Source organism: Rhipicephalus microplus, chromosome X (genome assembly GCF_043290135.1).
Source record: "Rhipicephalus microplus isolate Deutch F79 chromosome X, USDA_Rmic, whole genome shotgun sequence".
NCBI classification, from domain to species: Eukaryota; Metazoa; Arthropoda; class Arachnida; order Ixodida; family Ixodidae; genus Rhipicephalus; species Rhipicephalus microplus.
Window position 1 is genome coordinate 252,946,820 of NC_134710.1, and position 18,444 is coordinate 252,965,263.

The 18,444-nt window shown below is 44.5% G+C and overlaps 1 protein-coding gene across 1 annotated transcript in view; it reads right to left on the reverse strand.

Annotated features, from left to right (window-relative positions):
* The window catches only part of LOC119161593 (ATP-binding cassette sub-family F member 1), a 120,903-nt gene that overhangs the window by 39,108 nt on the left and 63,351 nt on the right, over window positions 1–18,444 (reverse strand). The window contains exons 11-14 of the mRNA XM_037414140.2: window positions 17,196–17,370; window positions 8,520–8,594; window positions 7,148–7,218; window positions 5,266–5,298 (exon numbers count right to left, since the gene is read on the reverse strand). Coding sequence (XP_037270037.1) covers window positions 5,266–5,298; window positions 7,148–7,218; window positions 8,520–8,594; window positions 17,196–17,370 — 354 coding nt within the window. The remainder of the gene's footprint in view (window positions 1–5,265; window positions 5,299–7,147; window positions 7,219–8,519; window positions 8,595–17,195; window positions 17,371–18,444) is intronic.

Below are 18,444 nucleotides of genomic sequence, written 5' to 3' on the forward strand. Positions count from 1 at the left end.
TCACTACATTAAAACTACAAAAACTGAAAAGTTTCATAAAATTGTGTTCAGGGGTTGTAGAGTTACTGAGGTCTAACTGGTTGGTTCACTTGTGTGCCTGAGGAAAAGCTGGAAGAAATCCCAGGACATACAAGAAGGCTGAAACATTTGTGGTCATCCCTGGATAGATATCCTAGGGCACTAAAGAGCCATTTTTATCAATTTCCCCTCCAAAAAAATTGTTATGCAACTTCAAATTTCATGTAGCCAGTAATGATGATAATCATCAAAAAGTATTTGTTTATTAATTACTAATGGCACCAATTTCCAAAAAAAATAAGCTCGTTACACCCTGGCCAAATCATCCAGGAACATAACAAAAAAACAGCACACGAATCTGATAAGCAGTTCTTGAGATATCCCTTTCCTCAGCACCATAACAAGCTAAAAAATCCATTTTAAGAAAAGGGGCTTTGAAAGTTCAGCACATGTGCTTTTCTCAAAAAGCTCCAGCAGAGTAGCTTGAAGTGTCCTTATGCACTCTTTTCCTCTTAAGTCTTCCCTCCATTTTCTCTAAGTGCTGTTTAGAATTTTTTTTTTCAGACGTAGGGCATCTTTTTCAAGAGCCGACTGTATCAATTTTAATTTTGTCTGGGTCGCTGGCGTAGATTCGAGTCTAGTGCAAACAGAGTCTCGACGTCTCGCATTCGCATCGATTTCTTCCTCAGGGTTTGCAGATGAAGGGTCGACTGCCCATGCACGCTATTGGCCCCCATGCAGACGAAGTGCTGGGTCTGGCGATCTTAGCATGACTCGGTGTCACGCTCGACGGTACCGATTCAGAGCAAATGCTGGATTCCGCGGTCTCGAACACGCTCGAAGCATTCGCGGCTCCAGGTACACATGGTTTATCGGATTCTAGACTGGTAGCAGCCGACAGCACAGTTTTGCCGCCGCAAGCGCCTACGCACTGAGCATTTGCAGCAGAAAAGTGGAATTTCGATTCTCGTAGAATCCGCATAACGCATTTCCGCACTCTGAACTAGCGCACCGTCTTTGGCTTCAATGCCGGCATCACGCACAGCAACAAAGGTAAAGGGCACAGAACTTGTGCAAAAAGAAAAAAGACGAGAAACTGATAGAAAATACGGCGCAAGGCCAAAAGCAGCTCGTAAGCAAACGGCTATCGGGGCGGATGGAGCAGAGAGCAACAACGAGACGAACATGCCATCGCCGGGAGGGACCGTCCCCACTACCAGCGCAGCAGCCAATGACGGGCGCGCTTTCGCCTGCGAGAAATGAATGAGCTACTTTAGCCAATCAGCGATCCGCATCGCATCTTGGGGAAACACTGATAGCATCTCAACCGCGCTGTTCACGCCATTTTGAAAGACGGCAAGGTAGAAAGAAAGAATTCACAGTCAAAACAAGATCAAGATGGCGCTGGACGGCTGCATGGTCTCAGAATGGCGCGCGCGCGCGAAATTTGGTTTGATTTCGGCTCTTGCGCGTGTTTTGGGCACTGCAGCGGCCTTGAAATTAGCATTTTTTTTTTTCGCGCTTTGGGGTGTAATTAGGCACTGATATTTACAGAATGGGTAGTTTATGGGACATACAACTCAACAATATGGTTTTTCAAAAACAGACTTTTTTTTTATTTTTACAGTTTTCATGGGCTTTGTCCCCCCTTAAAGACAGCGTGACAATGCGTCGGACACTGAGCGACGACCCATCGACCTCCTTACCACTCGAAAACAGCTGCCAGCATCACCTAAAAAAACGGAAAAAGACCGACAAAGGAGGAATGACGCCACCGCTTGCAACACCGTTGACGGGATGTTCCAGAGAAGACCGGAAGCATCTGTAGCTTTCGCTGTGCTGCATGCAAACGACGCATCCGACTGAGACCGACTGCTACCCGCCGCTGCACACTTTTATAGCCTTGCGCCCGGATTCCAGACAGTTCTGGGGCCTTCGCTTGTGTGCAGCACAACGGAGGCTGTCTTGCACGCAAGTCGCGAATGGCGTCGCAAGCCACGGCGTCATTCCTTCGCAGTCTTTCTAGGCGATGCCAGCGCCTGTTTCTAGGTGGTAAGGAGATTGATGCAACATTGCTTGGTGTCTGACGCGTTGTCGCACTGTCTTTAATGGTTGTTTTTTCGTTGCGGGCACTTTAAAGGGGAAACCGCTGTCAGCGCGGCTGCTTTCCGTTATTCAAAGGAGCGCTCGTTTTGTGACATACGATAACAACTCAAAATGGATTTTAGCGGTGCTCCGGCGACCTTCGTTTACAAGGTGCATAATTAGAACCAGCATTACTGCGATTTTCATTCCCTCAAGGAAGTTTCAGCTGATTTTCCCAGAGAGGCCTAAATTCCTTAAGTTTTTCCTGAGATTTTCCAGACTGACCGAAATCCCCGAGATTGCCTGGTTTTCCTGGTTGGTAGACACAGTGTTAGTGAACTGCTTATGTGAAATTTAATTATTAATAGCCAGGTAACAATTTTCAGGGGCCTCTACTCTATGAGCTCCTTTTAGTTTTTCGTAGCCATCTTGTGCACTTTAAGGGGGGACGCGGCTTTGGGATCGCAAGAAATGGCGAAAAAATCGTTTTTTTGGAACTCAAATTCTCAGTTTCAGGAACCCTTTTTCTATCTGGTTCCAAAGTATCTACAGTGAAAACCGTGCAGAAGTGCTTAGGAAAATTCGTTTCACCCACCTAGGTAGCAAAACTTTTTCTGGAAATCGCGAGAAAACAGCAATTTCCAAAAAATTATAGCTTCGCGATGCTTGGGCCGGGAGCCGGCTTCTTGGGCTCATCGGAAAGAGCATTTCTTCGTGTTTAACTTTCCCGCCTCAACTGGCTCCTCCCTTTAACAACAACCCCACAAAAAACAAATGTTACAAGGTCATTTTGAGGCCCTTGATTGGCCGTGGCCGCCATGTTGCCTCAGCTTGCCTCACAATTGGCCCGATGCTCGCTCCAGAAGATCGGCGTCTACTGCTTGTGCGTCGCGAGGACATGGCTCTCGAAAATCACTACTTCGTGACGTGTTCATGGCTTCATGATCACTTAAAATATAATTACGCTTTAGTTACAACCAGTAAGCAGATGCGCGATCAGGTTACTACGAGCGGGCGCGCGGTCTACGAGCGCCGCGCGTCATCGGAGTCGTCTTTAGCCCTAACTCCGCCGACAGCGAGACTGCGGGCAAGAACGACGCGCTAGCCCATTCGTGGCGACGTGCTTCTTAGCAAGCAATGATGCTGTAAGCGGCGGCACGATCCGATTTCTACGAGTGGCCGCACCGGATGCACAATCAGATTACTACGAGCGGGCTTGCGGTCTACGAGTGCGGCGCGTCATCCGAGTCGGCTTTAGCGCTAACTCGGCTGACAGCAAGACTGCGGGCAGGAACGATGCGCAAGCGCACTCTTGGCGACGTGCTTCTTCGCAAGGAATGTAGCACATCTCTCGCTAGCTCCTGAATCACGTACAGGCATTTTACGCATAGATAGCGGACAACACAGTAAAGCTCGTCACCCCCCCCCCCCCCTCCCCTTCACTGCCAAGGATTGCTCGGAACAACGGCTAGCAGTTTCGCGCGTTGCCATTCGAAAATGCGATGACAAGCGCAGTGCGCGCCGATTTTGCCAATTTTTTGTCATCGTAGTTACACATTTCGTGCATCATCACCGAACGCCGCCGGCAAGTGCATTACGCCCTGGCTGCACCGTCCACGCACTCCACCGTCATATGGAGTGCTGTCAATATGTTTTTGTGATGCGATTCAGACGTGCTTGGAGCCGAGCTTGATGTCGCCACGAACGTCTATGAATGTTCCGAGGTTAATGAATTGCTGTAGATTAGAGTTTCCGCGACCGGCTGTATGATGATGCGTTTCATGGCTAAAGCGGCAAAAGAGCATGTATGAATAAGGAGCACAAATTTTTATATGCCCCTTTCGCGTCAGTAATTATATTGCTAAAAATTTCTGTGCCACCAGTCTTCTGCCCATAACTTTGTTATTTGGAAAGAAGGCATAGGCCGTCATGGTATGATCCATTTTTCTGATGCAATAAACCTCTCTCCAAATAAAGAAAAGTTCAGTAAATATTTGTAATAAGGTATTTAATTACACTAATTACAACTTCAGCACAAAAAATATGTGTAATAATTTCAGTATATGGTTTTATTCAATTACAATCTTTTCTGTCATACCTATCACACCACTCCTTCATATTGTCACGACCCCCTGACAATATGAAGGAGTGGTGTGATGGAACATGGCAATATAAAGAACTTGGTTTGAAATCCATACTTGTTCTATGTAAATCATGAAAAGCAGTAAATCATGATAAGAAGTCAAATATCACAAGACAAACCTGAGATCACAATTTTTTGGTGTTTAGAGACGTAAAGAAAAGTTGAAACTTTCAACGCAGCTTTCTCAATACTGTTTTTTTGACATTATGCTCAGCCCCTCCACATGGTTCAATGAAGAAATAATTTGTCTCTCGTAAAGCATTTGTGGTATCGCTTCGAAATTTTTATGCAAGCAAAATTTTATTTTTAGTGTCTGTGCCAATTTTCATCAATATCCAATGAGAAACAAAAACGTTCATCGAAAAAATTTTTCTTACAAGTGTGTTTTGGACATTGTGCATTGCTCGTGGAAAGAGTAGCACCGGAATGACTGGACCGATTTTGATTCCGTTTTTTTTTTTTTTTTGCTGAATCCCTGAACACTGATTGTGGGTACAGCAATCTTCAATTTCTGTTTTATGGCCCCGTTTTTTTTTCTAGGCGATAATTTGTCCGTGCCACTATTTCTGACAATGTGTGTCGGCAGCCATGATAATCTCTCAAAAAAAAAAAAGAGAACTTATTAAAGAATTCTGAGAGTGCCATACCCTGTAGCTTTCTTTTGAGTAAAGTTCAACACCATTCGCAACTTCCTGGCATGTTTTGTTACAGCGCTAGGCTTTCCATGAGCAGACCATGTAATTGGACCATGTAGCATTATGTAACTTAACTACTGAAGGTATCGTAATGAAACTGCATATTTCCCTATTCCAGAGACTTATGAGTATGCAGGTCAAATTTCATTGCTGTAGGTCAACAAATAAAAAAGTTTTTTTCAATGCCACCTCCCCCTTAAAAACAAATAAGAATGAAAAAATATGTTAAAGAAGAAACAGTTGTGTTTTTCGATTCTCATCTACCCTTAAGTGTGATGTGTTCAATGCAATAGCTAATCATAGCAGGTCAAAATGCCTACTTACCAGCCTATGGTTTCTTCGAGCTTCTCCTTGAAGCTAAAAAATGAAAACAAGAGGACAAGGCATTAACAAAAGTTCATTATAAAAAACAAAATGATGTCTATGTCTAAGCTGAACTTGCAGAAAAAAAATGAATCCTCGCATATCCACGAGGTGAATGATGATGAGTGGGCAAGGCTCCGGAAATAAGCTACCGTAATTACTCGAATCTAACGCGCACCTTTTTTCCGGTTAAGCGGGTTCATAAATCGCATGCGCGTTAGAATCGAGTACGAACAAAAAAATTACGGTCAATCTATTGCCATCGGCAAATCCAAAATGGCCGCCCCCTACGTGCGTCGGCATGGCGCGTCGGCCATTTCTGCCTATCTGTTTCCTATGTGTGGCACTTCAAACGTGTGCTGAGGAGTTCGCCATCTAGTAGTGCATTAGCATCGACAACGTGAAAGGGCTGACTCCAAAAACTCGAGTGCACCACGATGCCGCTTTTAAAAGAAAAGTCATCGCGTGTGCAGAAACGGACGGAAATCGGGCCCGCATCACGGTCGTTCGGAGTTTCCGAAACGTGCGTGCGAGACCGGCAGAAACAAAAGCAAAAGATTGTCGATAGCAAAGCTTCACGCAAAGGCTTCAGTGGACCACAGCAGGGTCGGTTTCCGCAAATTAAAGAGCTGCTCGGCGAGTATGTGCTTGAGCAGCGAGCGGCACAGCGGCCCGTGACGACAGAACTGCTCCAAGTGCGGGCTATGCAATTAGTCTTAGAAAAAAGTCTAATGCGGAGCCAGTTTAAAGCGAGCAGGTGCTGGCTAACTAACTTTATGAAGAGGAAAGGCTTTTTCCTCTGAAGGGGAACATGCATATGCGAAAAGTTTTGCGGAGGAATATGATGAAAAGCTTCACAGTTTTCAGAGGTTCGTCCTAAACTTGCGGCGCAACAACGGCTACCTGCTTGGGCAAATCGGGAATGCCGATCAGACACCTCTTTACTTCGACATGCCTGGCACCACAACCGTCGAGAAGAAGGGGGTGAAGCAAGTTCATGTGCTGACATCGGTCCACGGTAAAACTACAGTGACGGCAATGCTCTGTTACACGTCAGATGAGCACAAGCTTTGCCCGTACTTCATATTTAAATGGAAGACGCTCACGAAAGGAGTCGTTTTTTCGAGTGGTGTGATCGTGCGGGCCCGCGAGAAAAATAGGTGCGCATTGCAATCGATGTCTTACGTTTTTTTTTTTTTCGCAGTGGAAATCGGGTGCGCGTTACAATCGAGGGCGCGGTAGAATCGAGTAAATACGGTAGTAAGCAGTGGATCCTCCGTACATTTTGCCCACTCGATAATTATGTAAAGTCATGACAAACATGAGGTAGTACATACACACACTATTTTATTTATTCCTGTATGTAGTAGCGAGATTCGGCTTCCGTTGATCCATCATTATGACTGCTTTGTGGTCTGCGAAGTGAACAGCAATGGTTCTTGGATTGGATACTGTCAGTAATTGGCCTTGAGCTCAGAGTCAGCTTTACAGTGAGCCCGGGCTGCAGCTGCTTTGTGAGCCCTGTGCTCCGCCGCCTTGTTTTCATTCACAATATCAAAGTGCACTGGCTCACGACTGTCGAAAAAGAGAAAAATGGGCCAAGAACGAGTGTAGTTGGTAGTAACAGCCTTCTAGCGGTCTCCTATCAAACTAGAGCATGTGCCACAGTGGAGCAAGCACTGGAGAGCTATCTAGTGGTCTCCATTCAAACTAGAAGTGAGAGCACAGCTGCGCGTCTAGTGAGTGCTCCAAGTACTAGCGGCTGGCTACAGCGATGGGGGGCAATCCTCGACCATGAGGAGCTTTGCCCCTAAAACACCTTGTAATAGATTTGGTTGCTCACCGGAGTCAAGTCTCCACAAAGAAGCTTGAGAAATGTACTTTTCCCAACACCATTTGGGCCAACCACAGCAACTAAGAAAAAAAAAAAGCATTGACAAAAACATCAGTGGTTACATGACAACGGTGTGAAAATAGTAGCACCATATGTCTCACACCATATGTCTTCCGCCTAAAATGTCTTTCGAAAATACAATTATTTCCTGATACTGTAGCAAAGCCCACAAGACTGAGGGCAACACCAAAATCTTCTGTAGTGTTGGCTGCTATGTCTAGTTTAGCAGGCTTCATCTTCGTCACAACTTTTCAGAGTTACTATTAATGACCTGCCCATCATAAGGGAAGAACTACTTTCTCGGCAGATAAGAAAATGAATGCCTGGTTTAAGGAGCCCTGTTACACCTTTCCAAGTTGTCACCATTTTAGTGGACTCTTATTATACAAATCCCCGTCCACAATTAACGTCTTTTTATCTCATGAGCTTGGACATTTTCATTCTTTAATTCTTTTTTTCCCCCTTCAGATGTATCAGCCCGCACTCCTGGTTTAGCAAGGCATTCGGATGGGTTCGCAGTACATGGTATTCTATGAGAACTATGCCGGGATCGGTGAAATACAACGTAACAGCCGAGAAAACGCAAAAGTGAGGAACGTAACAGCGGTGTACCACTGTATGCGACTTAGCTATTGCTAATTTCGCATGCTTTAAGAACCTGTCCGAACCTTGCACTATTATAATTTTTAGCAGCAGTTTTGAACTGTTATACTATGGCTGTAGCACAGGTGCCATAAGAATTTTCTAGAATGCTGGGATATGGCTGCGCACTTCGGCAACAGTAATAACACAGAAGAACAAATAGACATCAGTGCTTTTATTCTATATATTTTCTCAGTTTCCTATAAACTAGTATTGTCCTTGTTACCTATGTGTGTTACCACGTCCCATTATTTCTAACCAACAAGCTCACCAGTACTTATTAGTATGCACTATTTTATTCTTACACTACATTGCACAACTTTAAATACCTCTAAAGCGATCTCAGAAAAATATTGTTGAGAAAAGAGAACATTTTAATTTGTGCCTCCTCCCAATGGACGGTAACAAATGGAATGCAGGAAGAGATGCACGCACATATCCGCGCGTGCACACACACATCCACACGCACACACAAAAGAGCACAGCTGAGTGATTTGACTACAGCAACAAGTGCACTTTACAGTTCAGTTTTTCTCTCTACAATTGCCATTTCTAACCAGAAAGCAAATCATGGAAATATCCAAGCCTGCTTTAGCTCTGCATTACCTGTACTGACATGAATGCAAGCATGTGCACACAACACACACTTATTCCATTCATATGAATGAAAAGAACCTACCCCTAGAAGTCATGTCAATACCAAAATCTAGGTTCTTGAAGAGTAATGGCTGTCCTGGGTATCCAAACGTGACATCTGAAATGAAGCGTAAGCACAACTTATATAAACTAATTACAAAAAATTTAACACCCATTCTAGGCAAACTTTAGGATGCAGGCAGAAATAAGCAAAAGGCAGTGGTGATCCAGCTAGTTTATGATTTGGAGTGATTTTAGAAGCAGGAAAAAGTCTGTTTTGGAGCCGATTTGGAGCAGACAAAACATAATTTATGATAATTTGGTGCAAAACAAGAATAAATTATCGGGGAATATTGTTATTAGTGTGTGAACTAGGAACAATGCTGCAATATGAACAAGGAGACCAAACAGACATGCAGAGAGCAGCCATTAATCAGGTTTTTAGCATCAAAGTGTCACAATCTGATTTACTGCACTGCAAAAGATGGACGTGACGTGCAAAAGTTAAGCGTTTGTGACAAGAACGGTTACATGTGTTAGTAACAAGGTAAGTATGTACGGCATATACTGCTTGTGATATGACAGGTGTCACAAGTTTATACAAAAAGAGCCTAATTAGAAAATCAGCAATTTAACAATTAAAGAATGAAGACAAAGAAAACTTGATTGCTGCAAGGGAGGACATACTGTTTGAATTTTTTTACGTAGGTGGTGCATTAATTATTTGGCACAACTCACTGTGGATGATGCTCCACCTTACGCAATAATCGCTAGAGATGCAAGAGATATTTTCCTTTAATTTAGAAGACTTCGAGCTCAGCACCTCTTGTTTTCAAGATTCAGAAAAAGAAGCATTTTAAAAATTGAACTGACATGATGTAAACAGCTGGTATGAAGGGGGTGCGGCGAGTGATGAATGTAAACTTGAAGAGGGGGATGCATTCATTCAAAGTAGCCATGAAGGAGACTAGTTCGTAAGTGGAAATGTTGGCTTTTGCAATGCTACGTCTTCACGAGTCTTGCCCCTAAATATGCTGTCAAGGTGCGATGGGTGAGTACAAGCCCCGTGCTACTGGCACGGCAGGGGAATACCTATGGTGATCTGCGAACAGGCAAAATGACAGATGGCAACTTACTAGTTAGGTAGGAAGAGTGCTATTATTTTTTGCTCTAATTAGGGGGGAGGGTTTCAGGAAGTCAATGTGCGATTTCAGAACAAATGGCTGCTGCGCTGAGCCCGCTCACAAGCCTAGTTCTCGAGTGTGAGGGAAACACTTGGGAAGATTTACAAGCTCGGGAAACTTATTCTACCTTTTATTGCGATAGAAATGATACTGACAGTGTCTATAAGGTTTCTACCGTCCCGGTCATGTCGCTCCGTCTTCATCACTCCGAGGCACATGAAATCTATCTCGTCTTTTATAGCGGTCGTCAAATGCTTAACAGAGAGGAAATGCCTCACCCATCTTTAACTATGCAGGGTGTTCCAGGTAACTTTAGTCAGAGTTTTAAAATATGCCAGCACACGCAATTACGACTCAACCAAATGCATGTTCCCCACCGTAGCCTGGAGTTAAGACTATTTTTTGTGTTCTCAAATATTGTTTAATTAGATCTGTTTAATAAACAAACTTTTGAAGGAACGAAGATGGATAAAAAAATTTAATGAGAAAGTTGTAGACTGGTTTGCAAAGCGTCTAATTAGACAGTTTTGAACTTTATATCTGCTAGGTATTAGTGTTTTTCTGCTAATTACAAATGCTCACGAAATACAAAAATACCTCGTGACAAACCCGCTCGTGCGCCAGTGTGCACAATGACTCTAGTGCTCCCTAATGTTCCGCGTACGAACGACCATAGCATTTGCCCCATTGCGCTGTCTCGGCAGGGCCGCAACAATGGTGGTGGCTTTACGATGAACACGTTTTGCTATCGGCCACAAAAACGATAACCACTGCGACTGCTTATCACTGTCATGAACCGGTGCGAGAGAAGCGTGTTGTTCATACGCGACACCATATGGAGCACTAGAATCATCGTGCACACTGACGCGCGAGCGGATTTGTCACGTGATATTTTTTGTATTTCACGAGCAGTTGTACTTAGCAGAACACTAATACTTAAGGGAGGACATGGGTCTTTAAAATTTTTTTTCTGTTTTTGGCTCAATCTTGACCAAACCTCACCATCTTGGACAGTTTTTCATGCTGATTTCAAATATGTAATTGTTTCTGAAATAGCTTAAGTGGATAAAAAGATATTAACATCTGTAATTTAATTAATTATGCACTTCATTGGGGGCTTCTTGGCAACTTAATCAAGCCAGATCCAAAAAATAAATGCATAGCCCCAATGCTGAGGGCTTTCTGTATGGGGTGATGCTATTTTTATTAATTTTTAGGCATTATATAGATAAGAAAACAGACCAGCAGATACAATGTATATTCTGTTCAATATTCGCTCATTACTATCCATAATTGTAATTAACAGTATGCTTCTAGAGTAATCAAAATAGCATCACCCCATTGGTAATGTTATTACAAATAAAATGATACCAAGTTTGTCATTCTCAATCAACAGTAACATATAAGAAAAACCTCTAAGGTTTAGTGTGGTGCACAAAAACATTGAACTGAGAAAAACGCATTTAAGGTTTCTAATAACTGTAACTTTTGCTAAAGTGAAGCTAGAGCAATAAAAATGGCACCGTTGCATAGCTCTACATTATGTGAGTATGGCTGTACCAAATGTGTCAATGCACCTTCCCAAAATATTTGCCACAGCTCCTTTAAAAACTGTGTACTGGCCGTTGAATCAGTATAAGGAACCCAGTCTACAACTTTGTGGCTGTTCTAGTGCATTGAAAACCAAAGGAAGACACTTGTTATATATAAAAACATCGCACTTTTATAATGCCTGTTTTATAATGCCAGAAATGCCTGTTATTGCCTCCGCAATAACAGGCATTTCCCACAGCCCGTTGTCGTCAGAATGCGCTGCCTCGGCCATCTCCGGCGTTCTCGGCGGCGCGCAGGCCGCCCCCTTCTGCCGCGCATTCCACGCTCGCTTTCGTTTCCTGCCGAAAGCTTGACGAGTGTTCTTTTTCAGGCGAGCTTCCCAAGCCATGCCGGTGAAGTGCAGAAAGACGTATACGTCGGCGACGTCGGTACACGAGCGGGTAGCAGACGAGATAACACGCACGAGAGCAGGCGCCGACGGAGCAAAACCAAACAAACAAAAAAAAAAGAGCGAGCAACCGTGGCCGCGCCGCCGCGCCAGCCAATGGTAAGCACGAGACGGGGGGCTCGCCGGCGCGCGCGCGCTCTAGCCAATCGGCGGTCCGGCAGACGGCGGCGCGCGCGGGAAGTTCGAACAAATTTTCTGTTTTGCGGGCTGTTTTGCGACTTCCGTGATGGTTTGAAAATAGATTTCAACCTATTTTTTTATCGAATTTAGAGTTAATAATTTGAGGAGAGGTGCTTATAGGTTCAAAGATTCGAAAAATGCGTTTTTCTCAAAATCAATTTTTTGGCCATTTTTTACTTTTCTAAGACCCGCATCCCCCCTTAAGAGATATAAAGTTCAGAACTATCAATTCGAACGTTTTGCAAACTGACCTACAACTTTCTCTTTGAAATTTTTTATCCATCTTTGTTCCTTCAAAAGTTAGTTAATTACAGATATAATTAAACAATAATTGAGAACACAAAAAATGGTCGAACTCCAGGCAATGGTGAGCAACATGCATTTGGTCACGTCGTAATGGCATGTGCCGGCATATTTTTAAACTCTGGCTAAAGCTACCTAGGACACCCTGTATAGCGCCAAAAAAAAACGAGAGGAGAAGGGAGTCCCTCCAGCACAAACTGCGGCCTTTGATTTTTCTAGCGCGGTCATCGCTGCTGCGCGCATTATCTCGCCATCTCGGCAGCAGTCAGCGCGAAGAGAATGTGCGAAAAGTCTTCCTGGAGTGACCAGCGTTTTGTAGATTTACGTGAGAGCAGATAGTACAGTGAGTTTCCAGCCTTATTTCGTATAACATTGCAATTTGTTTTTATCGCACTCATCGCTTCACCCTCACGGTGAAACTGTCTTTTTTTTTTTTCGGTGGACTGACAATACCAATTGTTTTTACGGCATTAAGACGGCACAAGAGCACTTGTTCTTTACTTGTGGTTGAATTCACGATTCAATTTCTCTGTGTACTGGTTTGGATACGTTGGTTTAGAAATCAAGACACGCGACGAGCCCTTGGACATTCCCGAGCAGCAGTTGCACCACATCATGACAGACGTGCTCTACAGTTAAACCTCGTTATAACGAGACGGGCTTTAACGAAATAATGGATATAACGAGCAAATCCTAATTCCCCTTGAAAGTCCCCATACAAACCAATGTATTCCAAACCTTGTTTTAACGAGGCAAAATTTGCCTGTTATGGGATATAACGAACAAATTTTGTTAGGAAGTAAAATTTTGAGCCGATGTTACGACAGTGCACAACGACAATTTGAGACGGCGCGCAACGTGAGAACTGTATTTAGCAGTTCAAAACTCCCGTCACGCGCCCTCCAGCAACGCGCGCAAAGCAGACGGCACGCGCTGTTTCCGGAGGAGAGGTCGCTGCGCGTGCGCCGCTTGGCTACCACCGACAGCGGAGCGCTCCGCGAACGTCTCACCCTTTTCTTTTGTGTCTTCTTTATATTCTTCCTCTCCACTTTCTCATGGCGCTGGGGCGCGCTACCTAATCTAATACCCGTGACACACGGGCAAAAGTAAAGTACTTTGAAGTAAACCCCTTTTGTCGCCTAAAGGGACCATTTGAAGAAAGGAGTGGCGCTGATGACACACGGCACCGGACTACTGCTTTAGGCGGTGCCTCAGAAGGACGCTGCAGAAAAAATGGCGCTGTATGTGGAAGCAGCAAGATTGGAAATATTAAAAAGAATCTGCGCATGTACATCACATTCAGCGACGCCGGAGTATAAAACCGTTTTTTTTATTGTTTGATGGTTTATTATGCGCATACCTGTAATTTTCTTTCGCTTTTTTTGCGTTTTTAGCAGCAACTTAAGTTCGTCTGGCAACTATGAACAGTCGGTGTTTTGCTGTTTTTGTTTTTGCTCCTCGATATGCGAGGTGCCCATGCATGTCGGGTTTTACAGGCCCAATCTTAACACACACTAAACAAGCAACAAGCGGGACGCGCGCGACAACGCGTAGCGTGAGGGGCCGTCTTATCTGAATGTCTGTGTCAAGTTGTCAATTTTGCTGTGAACTTGCGCCCGTGTACGCGGAATACCGGCGTCGGTGAGGCTCTCAGCAATCGCCTGGTACACTCCACCGTTGTGCTTTTGCCCTCGCAAAGCGTCCAAATGGTCCTCCCATAGCTTTATCAGCGCCCAGGTCTCCTTTTCAGTCCACTGGACGCGCGGTTTATTCTTCACCGACTGAGCCGACTGCATTGTTACAAGATACTACGTCGCCGACACAGCAACTGCCGCTGCCAACCCTAACATGATCGCGCTAGTGACGTAATGCAGGCGTTTGAGAGTGTGGACAGACTATAGGCCTTCACTTTTCAACAAATCGCACTGCTGCTGAAAATGAAAACATTTTCTGAGCGCAAAAAAATACTGACAGGGCACCGCAGTGTTGCGACACGTTTTCTTCTATTGATAAATTATGCACACTGTATGCGAGAGTACTCCCTTCCTGACAGAAAAGTAGATGCGGTATCTGCTTTTGCGAAAAGGATCTTTGCCGGAAAGGAGTTACTCCTTTGTCGTGTGTCACTGCTCCCGAACGCCTTTCCGAAAGATGTCCCCTTGTCTAAAGGACTTCAGGGTGCCCGTGTGTCAGGGGCATAACATACCCCCTTCCCCTTGAAACCCCGGTTCCTAGAGGGCAGCGCAAAAAAGAGCGCCCCTTCTGCCCCTTCCTCTTCACAGTCACTTTCTCTGCAAGTGTTGTCGCTCGCCGACGTGAACCGCGTTGCTTTTGCATGCGTGTTTCTTCTCTTTTTCGACCGCTTCCGCCTTATCTTTGATCGTGCTGCGCTCGTGATTCCAGCAACATGAATGCGCCAGGCGGGAAGCGAAAGCGCATAACGCTAGATCAGAAGGCGGCTATGATAAAAGCCGTCGAATCGGGGACCAAGAAAGGCAACGTGGCAAGAGACTTCGGCGTATCGACGAGCACACTGTCAACCATTTTGAGCAAGCAGGAGTCCATCATCGACGCTGTTGCACGTGGCGTTAAAGGAAGCGCTAAGAGGATGAAGGCACCTGCCTTTGAAGCGGTCGAAAGGGCCGTTTATAAATGGTTCTTGGAAACGCGGGCCATGAATCTGCCGGTGAGCGGCGCCTTGCTGCAAAGAAAAGCGAGAGACTTTGCCTGCATCATGGGCAATGACAACTTCGTAGCAAGTTCGGGTTGGCTCCAACACTTCAAGGAGCGCCACGACATTGTCGGGAGAGCGGTCTGCGGCGAATCGTAATCTGTCGACGAAGCAGAGGCTACCAAGTGGGCAAAAGAAAACATCGTGCGGCTGCTAGAAAAATACAGCGCGGAGGATATTTTAACGCGGACGAAACCACTCTCTTTTTCAAGATGTTGCCGCACAGGACGTTAGCCCTCAAAGGCGAGCCGTGCCATGGCGGCAAACAAAGTAAGCTGCGGATCACTGCGCTACTTTGTGCAAATATGACCGGCTCTGGGAAGCTGCCAATTTTCGTAATTGGCAAAAGTGCATCCCCTCGCTGCTTTAAGGGGAAGAGGCAGCTCCCAGTCAAGTACGTAGCCAATCGCAAAGCCTGGATGACCAGGGAGATTTTTTCAAAATGGCTTTGCGAATGAGACGAGAAGCTGGCAAAGGCGAACCGCAAAGTGTGCTTTGTTTTAGATAACTGCACCGCCCACCATACCACTGCCGTGCTTCAAAACATCGAGCTGCTGTTCCTTCCTGCCAACTACACAGCAAAAATACAGCCGCTTGACCAAGGCGTGATTCTGTCGCTGAAGGCAGGTTACCGCAAGCGTGTGATAGACAAGCTCTTGCTCAACATGAGGATGAAGCGAGACACCGATGTTGACTTGTACGCTGCGCTCGAAATGCTTCAGGCGGCGTGGATGAGTGTGACGGCGACCACGATTGCAAACTGCTTTCGACACGCCTCATTTGCCGCCGCACCAGACGCCAGCGATGAGCCATCAGACGAGCCCACTGTGCCGGACGGTTTTGCCACATCAAACGAAGTCGCTGCATCATGGACGGCACTTCGTGACGCCGGTGTCGTGCCTGACAGCGAGTCGTTTTGCGACTATGTGAGTGCAGACTCGGAAGTGGTGGCAACGGAGCAGCTCCTGGATGACGATATTGTGTGCGCTGTCAGTGATCGTAACGAAACCAGTGACGATGACTCTGTCGACGAACAGGAGACAAACGTGCCGACAGCGTTGGAGGCATTAGACGCAGTGGACGTACTGCGCCGCTACTTCGGCACTCACGAGGGCGGCGAAGATGGCTTGAACATTGCGGCCGCAACTGAGAGAGCCATCGTTCGCATCAGGAAGATGCATCAACGTCCAATTACGGACTTCTTTGCAGCTAAGTCTGCCTGAAATGCAAGCTGTGTATTTTGAAGTGCATTAAAACAGGTGCATGACTTTTTCCTTTTCATTTGCAAATGCGGTTATTTTGTTGCATACCACCGTGTGGCGGGATGCTATTTCGCCCGCTATTTTTTTTTGGGGGGTAAGTACAGTGCATAATATTTGCGGTAAATGCCCGCTACGGCTATAACGAAATATTGGTTATAACGAGCAAATAGCGGCGGCCCTCCAATTTCGTTATAACGAGGTTTAACTGTACTTGAATATTTAGCCTTAAATTTATGGTAGGTATACCTAAGAACGTTGCACAGCACAATCCAGAGGCATCTACTTTATTGCGAAATATCAAACAAAATGTTTCACGGTCGAATCTTGATTTGCGTGAATAGTAAGTTTCTTGCACATAGTTTCTAGCACTTGTTGCCCAATGGCCATGGTGACTACATTACGGTATCCGGAGTGACTCGCAAACGAAAAAAAAAAGTCCCGTTTCTAGGTATTATAACCTGTTCCAAAACAAATAAGAGAGGCTACCACTGATGGCACTCTAAATTTTCAACAACGGAGACACAAGCAGCGGCGCAGATACTTATAGGTTATCAGCGGCATTATAAGAAAAGCTCTAGTGTTTGTTGCGATCAAAAATAGTTTTGGGCTATAAATGGTCCTATGCGGGTAAAAAGGCAAAATAATGAACTTTGGCGCAGTTGGCGCAAGCTGTACTCGAATGTGCACAGCAAGGTGCAGGGATATGGAATTGTAGCAAAATGGCTCAATTGGCGCAGTTGGATCACCACTGAAACAGTCATAATGATGAAGTAGACAACCGAAAGTTAAACATGTGCATACTAGTATGCACATAAACCAGGAGTCAGTTTTAATAATCTAAATGAAGCAGAAAACTATGGTTCTTAGTCCCCACTGCTAAAATGCCAAGTAAGCGTATATGAAAATATTTTGAATAGAAGTGATACTACATTTTGTACCCCTTTTTGCTCGGCACCAGGACGTGTCACTATGCATAAATGAATAAAAATTCCTATTTCTTTCATTTACAGCTACTGAATGCAACTGACAAAAATAAGGGTGTGACTCATTAGCTTACTATAAAGGCCAAGGATGGGTGGGTTCAGTGGTGGTGGGTTTGGAAACTTGAACTTTACGATGTAGTCCTTTGGCCTCTGGATCAGCTCTGCAGGGCCATTGTCTTCCTCTGTACCCTGCAGCTTCTGCTTGTTTTTCTGCTGCTTCCGCGTCAGAGCCTGCACTGTGGTTTTTGTCTGGAACAGAAAGTAAGTTCAAGATTGAAAAGGAGTTGTGTTTGACAACTGTAATTAATCCACTGGCTAGTCCATCCAACAGCAGTCAAGTACGACTCGCCACAGGACAAACTAGCTGATGCATTCATTTCTTGATGATTATTCCCGGCAATGCTGAGAGGGTAAATAAAAAATAATGCTGAATCTTTGCCCACCTTTTCATGTTCACAGAGCTCCTCTTAGTCAGAACACATCTTTTATGTCCCATAAGTTCTGTTTAATGAGATTCTACAGTACTGTACACGAATGGCAACTCACTTAGTGCTCTTTGCTCTGATATGTGAAAATTAATTAAACATAGACATAACAAAGCTATCAAAAATTAGCGATTGACTTTATTAAAGTGAGATTATGTACATAGGCAAGGTATCGTCACCCACTGATTCTTTTTGACACAACGGAAATCGCAAAACAATGTCTGCCCTCTATGAACTAGGGTATAGCTAACTGTACCACTTTAGCAGCCATTTTGTAAGGTGTGTTATTTAAAAGGTGTGTTTATATAAATAACTGTATGAAATCAAACTCCAGTAAAACCTCAATTATGTGAATTTCGTTGGGATTGCCAAAAATACTTTAGCAGCCATTTTATAAGGTGTTCTATTTAAAAGGTGTGTTTATATAACTGTATGAAATTAAACTCCAGTAAAACCTCAATTAGGTTGAATCTTGTGGGATCGCCAAAAATACTTTAGCAGCCAATTTGTACGGTGTGCTATTTAAAAGGTGTGTTTATATTAAGAACTGTATGAAATAAAACTCCAGTAAAACCTCAATTATGTGAATCACGTGGGATCGCCAAAAATATTCATATCATGTGAATTTCGTATCCACAGAAATAGAAAATTTGTGTGTGCCAAAAAAAAAATTCCATTTGTTTCACAGCTTTGAAGTATTGCCACTGAATTTTTTATATGTCAATGACCATACTAACACAGATAAATACCGAGCTTGTGTGCATCTGTGTATTTAACGGACACTAAAGAGAAACAATGACTTGATAAACTGTACTCTGGGAACACTAATGTCATTTAT